We start from the raw sequence: 7,827 nt of genomic DNA on the forward strand, positions 1-7,827 counted from the left end.
TATATCCACAAACACAGACCCACATGCTCTCTCACCCTACATACCCACAAACCTATACCCACCCCCAACAATATACAAGAGTAAGACTTCATTTTAAGCTATTGTGCAATCACCTCTCTGTACACTACACAAACACAAATAAATTAGGACAAAAATATTTTTGAAACCAAAGTAATGCATGCTTTAGATGTTCATTTTTTAGAATATAATTTGGTATTTTTCTGGTTCCGAGATGGCAAAACCCCTTGCTGAAAGGAGTACTTCTGGGGGCAAGGGGAAGGACTTCTAGTGGGAAAGGTCAGGAGTTAGAGCCAGGACTTCCAGTCACAAGATGGCAACCAGGGGTGGGGCACCTGTCAAGGGGTGGGACTACCCATGCGAACCTCGACAGCTTGCCAAAATTTGGTAAGGTTTGATCTAATTGTTGACAACTAAAATGCCCAGCCACTGGGCACCTTATTGCTGCCACTGGGGCTCTGACCTGGCTAGAACTGAGGGGTTCTGAAGTGCTGGGTGTCTGTACCTGGGGCTCATCCCTGAAGCAGGTTATTGTCTCCTCCAAGCAACTTTTGGCTTATTGCTATGAAGATGGAATCTAAGTTTCACTTTTGTGCAGAGCCCAACTCACCAGCAGAGGGTTGCTACTAGCTTTGTAGGTCAGTCTTTATGGGATTTTTATATGAATTATGGAATAGCTTTGTGTAGCCACAACTGTGATTACAGGTTTAATGATGCTTTAAACAAACAAAATGTAATGACTTTCATCAGTGTAAAACAGGAGCTTCCTGCGGGGAAACACCAATAAATGTGACTTCACGGCAGGGGTGCAGAGCTGGCTGTCAGCCAGCAGCAATCCGCACACCACATAGACCTTGTGTGTTAACTTAATTATAGCACAGCACAAGCAGCAACTTGGCAGTTTGCTGTGAGCAATCACGGCATGCATGGCACAGAGTCAATGCATTTAAAGATTACCCATCTGATCCATGGCCCTAGGTAGAGAGGCGCTAGATTCTCACAGCTGTCTCTTCCACTGCCTTGGATAATGGCAATCTGACCTACGTGGACTCTGGTCTATGGATTCTGATTGGAGGAAGGTCTTTGCATGACAGTCGTTCTTCCTACAGACAGCGATTGATTTTTACAACAGTGAAAGACAGGTCCACACCTTAACCCCATTTGTATAATGTCTATGCATTTTGCACCTTCCCAACTAAAAGAAAGATCTCTTGAGATCTCTATTCCACATTTCCGTACGATTGATCCTCAGAGATTTCTCAAATAAGTTGATGCTTGTAGTACTCTCTGCAACTTCTGATTCTCAGCAAACCCCTGTCTCCTTTCCTTGCGATTTCATAGCCCCAAGCTGACTTTTATAATTGGTAAGAAGAGAAAAAAAATCTCCAGTTACCTAAAACAACCTACAGTCAATTCTATTTATGTGACTAGCAAATACAGTTATCTGTTCTACAGGAACTTTGGAATGTTGCTGGAATCATATGGTAAGAGGTTGACTGAGAAATGAAAAAGAACAGGGAAGCCATCTTCTCATTCTCATACAAAGGCAGGAGTCACAACCTCAGCCCTTCCTTTGAAAACAGCTCCAGGATTATTGTGGGGGCTTATTAAATCTGAACCCTTATCTGGTCAATTGTTTGTTTTCACCAGATATGGAAAATAAGCCACTAGGTTTCAGAACAGTTCCCATTGACTCTTCAGTGTTAAACCCTAGACCCACTTCCCTGGGAAATCTAGTGTACTTAATGCTCTGGTCAGATGGGAAATATAGTGGAGGCAGTCTTTTTAGTTCCTTCTGGGTCCCAGAACTTCAGTGGTTGATTGGGAAAAAATCCACCTAGCTTTTTCACAGCTGGAAGTTTGGATTCGGTTTGAGCTTAATACAAAAGTCTGAGAAGTTTTTGTAATAATAGCAATAATAGTAATAGTAATAACTCTGTTGTCTCCTATATGTGATACCAATTTTCCACCTGTGTAATTCCACTGAGTTCAAGGCACTGCTTCTTCAAGGCATTCTTCTTCCTACATTTTTCTAAAAGAGATCCTGTACCTTAAACAAGAATCACTGGATGAAATTCTGTGCCTGTGGTATACAGATGGCTAGTCTAGATAAATATAGTAGTCTCCTCTTGCCTCGTACATTTTGCCTGTATGATTTAGAGTGGAGTAAGTGAAATGAGAACTAGGCCCTTTGTATTTCTCTTGCACCCTGAATCTGAGGCTCTCATGGCACTTGACAAATGTTATTGAATTTAGAACCATGATCTGGTGTGATGTTAGTACCTGTCCCCATTTACAGACAGGGAAACTGAGACTCAGAGTGGCAACATGCCTTTTTCAAGGTCACATGACAAACCATTGAAAGAGCTGGAAATGCAGTCTGTATTGCTTGACTGTACTCATCCTTTTATAGAACTAGCCCAGAGCCCTGAGTGTAAGATACTTGTTCATATGAAATATGTATACATTATCTGGATTCACTGCTACATGTTGAAACCACAATCCTAACGCATATTGGAGTGCAAAATCCTAGTGCATATTGAAAGGTAAACTTTCCTGGAAGTGTGCATTCCCTTCTCAAGTACCAGACACCTCATGTAACCTTCAGACAGCTCTGTTTCAGAGGCACTATATATTATAAGAATAACTTTAGCATTTAGGATCCAAGACCTGTTGACTGTCAATGAGATTTAGGTTCCTAAGCACCCACATCATTGTTAGACAATAGACCTAAATCACTAAGGTGCCCTGGCAAATCTTACCATTTGTCTTTCAGCTCTCAGTCTGTTAAATGGCAGCAATAAGCCTTTCTTGCTCTTCTTAGACTGTATATTCTCCAGGGCAGGGACTGTCTTTTGTATTTACTGCTCTTTAGCAAAACGTAACCCTTGTGACTTCAGTTGGTGCTGCTGAAATAGAAAAAAATAGTTGTCTTATACCATAGCTGCACTGTTATCTAACACTTTTCAAACGTATGAAGCCCCACACAATGGTGTGTGCATGTGTGTGTTTTGTTTAAAAGTTTCTGTGTCTGATTTATTTTCTCCTTAAAACAAGATTCCAGAGCCAATGCCCTGTGTTAAGTTTATGGCTGTATTTAATTCCCTCTCAGATCCTTTGATCCTTTGACTGGTGTGTCTGCAGCTACTTCTCAGGAGTTCTGTTTACAGCCCATTTCATCACTTCATCACTGTACATCCCAGGGACCCGCCAAGCCCATCCTAGCAGACTTTTAAAATCCTTTCTGTACTTCCAAAAGCCAGGGTGACCAATGACTGTTAAACTCTGCTCCTGCCCTCCTGCCAACCCAGGACATACGTGTTTTTTTTACTAAGAGCCAGACTTTTTTAATGATGCAAGTTTTCACTGTTATGTGTCTACATAATGTAAATGCAACTCTTCTGCCAGACCCTGTCCTACTTCCAGACCCCAGTTAAAAGGGGTGGTTTCAAATTTAAGTATAAACATAAACTATAGTAAAAAAACATGTTTGGTTGCCAGTAAAGTTTGCAGGAAAAAAAAAAATCTTCTTTGGTTAGCAACCCTGCATTACTGCACTGAAGATTTTACACTGTGGTGTCCCCTGCCCCCTGCCAGAAGCCACCTACTCACCCCATGCCATGATGCCCCTAGCTGCACCCTCTACTATATTGCCCCCCCAGCCTTACCCCTGCAGTTCCTGCTCCCCCTATTCTGGCTTGGACCCCCAAAGAACCCTGGGACCCAGCAGTATTACAGGCAGCTTGGACACAGGAGCAGCAGCAGCACATGGCTAGGAGAACATTGCCTGCAGGGTGCTGTATTCCCACTTGGACACCGGGTAGTGCTGCTGTGCCTTGTCTGTCAGAGCTTCAATCAAGCTGTTGTCTATTTTGATTTTTTTACTGACTGCATCTACATAAAACACTGACTGCGCAGTTGTTACTGTGCAGTCATTTAGTACTTGCTGACACAAGTACCAGCAATACTGTGCACTAGTGTCTCCGAGTAGCTTCTTGGTGATGCTGACTGCGCAGTAGCTCATTGCTACTGTGCAGCCAGCATCTCGTCTGGATGCGACCACTGATAACTACAGTTTTTTACTGACTTCTTTGGCAGGTGTTTTAACCTGATTTTTTCCTGACAGTCAGGAAATATACTGACAGTTGGCAACTCTGCCCACAGCTCAAGTCTGCAAATGCAGTGCTTGTTACTGAACGTGCAATGTTTTCTTTAGGGGTTTGTGTCATGTATGGAAAACTACAGAAGAAGTGGGCAGGAGCTGTATGCATCTTTATACAAGGATCACGTGCAGGTAAGAGTTGAAGACTTCATAACATCCTTTTACCATGAAGAGAACATTGTTTTAACTTGCCAGATTGCTCTGACAATTTAGCATTGTCTCACACTTGAATTAAGTGATCCCTGTTCTATCTACAGATTTTGAGATATGTTGTAAAAATCCTCAGTTAAAATCAGGTGGAAACAGTAATTTGTTCCTATTGTATATTTAATCCATGAACTGTGGAACAATGTTATCAGTCAGTTGGATTGCATATCTCTAGTTCTGTCTTCAAGGAATCCTGATTTCCATTTCAATGAAGTTGCTTCAGATACACACAATGCTTGCTAGCACCATGACCGAAAGGGACTTGGGGATCTTGAGAGACCACAAGATGAATATGAGCCACAAATGTGAAGCTGTGGCTGGCAAAGCTAACCAAACTCTGGCATGCATCCACCGATGCATCTCAAGCAAAACCAGGGAAGTCATCCTCCTGCTTTACTCAGCCCTGGTGAGATTGCAGCTGGAGTACTGCATCCAGTATTGGGCCCCCCACTTCAGGAAGGATGTGGAGAAGCTTGAGAGAGTCCAGAAGAGAGCCACTTGTATGATCCAAGGCCTGGAGGGAAGGCTGTATGAGGAGAGGCTGAAGGACTTGGGACTCTTCAGTGTGGAGAAGAGAAGGCTCGGGGGGACTTGGTGGTAGCCTAGAATTACATAAGAGTGGTACATCAGGACTTGGGAGAACACCTGTTCACCAGAGTTCCCCAAGGGATAACAAGGTCTAACAGCCATAAACTCCAGGAAAGCCGATTTAGACTAGACATAACAAAAAAGTTCTTTACAGTGCATGTGTCCTGGGTCTGGAACAAACTCTCCTCAGAGGTGGTGCAAGCACCTACTCTGGACTCCTTCAAAAAACAGGTGGAGTTATATCTCGCTGTGAGTTCTTGACCCCATCTGACTCCCCCCCCTATGGGGGGCTAGACCCAATGATCTCATGAGGTCCCTTCCAGCCCCTAATGTCTATGGAATCTATGAAATATTCCAGTGCAAATGAGAGTGAGAATTTGGCTGTTTTCTTCATCAGTCAATATTAGTTTTCATGATACTCAGATTTACAATCAGAAAAATCCTGCATTCAAATTTCTGTTTGCTGATGAAGTCAGCAAAGGGCAACAAGAGTCTTTCTTTTTCCCTTGGAATTCTAACCGCATGTGCCCTTGAGAAAGGTAGAATTTCTTTTTCTAATGTACTTAAATCCATAGCCACAATGGAGAGATTACCAGATACTCCTGATGAGTCATTCACAGTGTAATTATTTGCTTTAATTTGTGATAAACAGTAACTGGGACAGAGTCAGGTTTATAAATGCTGACATTTATCATGGAACTATTAATTCAGGTCCTGGTCTGGACCATAGTCCTCCAAGCAAGGCACTCACCTTCAAGGGGATTGAGAGAAATTGTGGCATGTCAGTTTCTCCAGTTTGCTCCATATTATGCAGTTTTTTTTCTTGTGAACCTATTTTGCATTTTAGTTCCCTCTGGTGTGTTGCAGAAAAGCATCTCAAAGATATGCAGATGAATATTGACATTAAATGCATTGTAAATATTTCCATGTGGGTATCTTCCCAACATCCCAGTATTTAGATTTTATCATTTAAAGTTTTGCAAGCAGTCTGAGGTTTTAGAACACCTGTGAGTGTTAGAACTCAGTTGGGATTTTCAAAGAAGAGCCTAAGGGAGTTAGGCACTTCAATTTCACTGGAAAACAGTGGGTGTTGGGATCCATAAAATCCCACTCCATGCTTAGTCTCCTTGATGGTACCTCAAGCAGCACAGCACCCTCTTGTGCTCAGTAAGGAGCACCATTTGCTGGATTGGTGGCTCTCCCTTTTGTGGGAGCTCTCCTGGCTGTGACCCAGCAGGGTGATTTAGATTTGTCAGGATTACTGAGATCTTGGACTAACTGTGGGGGGGCAGCGCAGTAGTGGAGTGTTTGGCAGTGACATGAGTGGTTCTGTCCCACAGATGCTACAGTGCAGTTATAGCAAAGCAGCAAAGGACTGGGCAGAACTCGAGGAGCAGCTTTTCTCCAGAGGAGGCTTGTGGGGGTCCGTATTAGGGTTGTCCACCCCACACTGTGAACTTGATTCGTATGAAGGGCCTGCACGGATGAGGAAGAGGATTCGGCAGCAGGGTGCCCATAGGACGATGATGCGAATGATGAGCGAGGTAACAAACATTTGCATGAGGTACAAATTCTGTATCCTTCATTCTTACTTCCAGCAATAGCACCTGCCCACATTGCAGAGTTCTGTGGCTTTCTAATCATCTCTCCACTTGTTCTTAGCTCCTGATCCCAATGACCCACTGGACCATGGTCCTTGAGGTTGGAAGACTACTGAGAGAAATAGGGGAAATAAATGGAATAAGAGACTGTTACTTGTTTAGTAGTCATGGGATAGTTTTCTGCCCATGCTGTACTCACATTCCTTTTCAATGAGACCTTGCAGTATTATCTTGTACATGTATTAAACTAATCTGCCGAAGAGCAGTTCAACCAGGAGTCCAGCTATCTTATTTTAGGACTCTATACTGATTCCTATCACTGTGGTTTGAGAGGCAACTTTTCTCAGCAGGAAACAGAAGGACATAGCATAAGTATCATAGAGGATTGGCCATGCTCGTCATTGCTTGACTTATAATGGATCTCAAATTCAGTAGTCCTTCACTGCACTAGATTATGTGCTTTTTCTCCTGGAATTGGCCTCATGTAAGGTAAAGTTATGAGATTCTCTTTTAGGAAGAGCAGGGTTCTTTTCCCTTTGAATATATATATATAATTATACACACAGACACAGAAGTCTGTGGGGGAGGGGCATGTGGGGGCAGATCAAGGCTCTTATAGTGGGGAGGGGCCCCCATGGTGTGGAGCGGGGGCGGGGCAGGGCAGGGCAGGCACTGCCTAGCTGGGATGGGACGTGTGATGGAGCCACAGGTGGTTCATCCGGTGGGGGGGTGGGGAGGTTGCGTGCACCCTGGGCGAGGTGTGGGCCTCTGGAATTGTACATGGGGTGAGAGCAGGCTGCATGCTATGGGCTCAGGGCTGGGGTTCAGCCTCTTCCTGATGGGGGGACTGGAGCAGGGCTGTGCTTAGGGGAGGCAGGGTGGGGCAGACGGTGGTGCAGTGGGAGTGGGGGCTACGGGGGGGGTTACAGTGAACATTGGGGTGGCTGTAGCCCCTTCTGAGTGCCACCCACCCCAAGTGTAGCCCCAGCCCAGCCCCACCACCAAGGAGAGGCTGGGGCAGCCCCCAGCCCCAGCCCACAACAGGCAGTCTGCCCTCACCTTGTGCACAAATCCACGGGGCACATGTCCCCCATGCCTCCCCCAGGGGTGTGTGCAGCGGTGGGAGTCTCCCTCCCTTTGCAGCCCCCCATGCCTTCTGGACAAGCCACCCACAGTTCTATTCTGTGTCGCGCCTTGCCTCAGCTGTGCAGTGCCTGCACCTGCCCCAGCCCCAGCCCCAGCCCCAGCCCC

The 7,827-nt window shown here is 44.9% G+C and overlaps 1 protein-coding gene across 1 annotated transcript in view; it reads left to right on the forward strand.

Annotated features, from left to right (window-relative positions):
• The window catches only part of WDFY4 (WDFY family member 4), a 376,632-nt gene that overhangs the window by 225,431 nt on the left and 143,374 nt on the right, over positions 1 to 7,827 (forward strand). Inside the window, exons 40-41 of the mRNA XM_019502557.1 lie at positions 4,235 to 4,312; positions 6,316 to 6,519. Coding sequence (XP_019358102.1) covers positions 4,235 to 4,312; positions 6,316 to 6,519 — 282 coding nt within the window. The remainder of the gene's footprint in view (positions 1 to 4,234; positions 4,313 to 6,315; positions 6,520 to 7,827) is intronic.

This window comes from Gavialis gangeticus, unplaced genomic scaffold (genome assembly GCF_001723915.1).
Source record: "Gavialis gangeticus isolate Ggan-Ray unplaced genomic scaffold, GavGan_comp1, whole genome shotgun sequence".
In the NCBI taxonomy this organism is placed as follows: domain Eukaryota; kingdom Metazoa; phylum Chordata; order Crocodylia; family Gavialidae; genus Gavialis; species Gavialis gangeticus.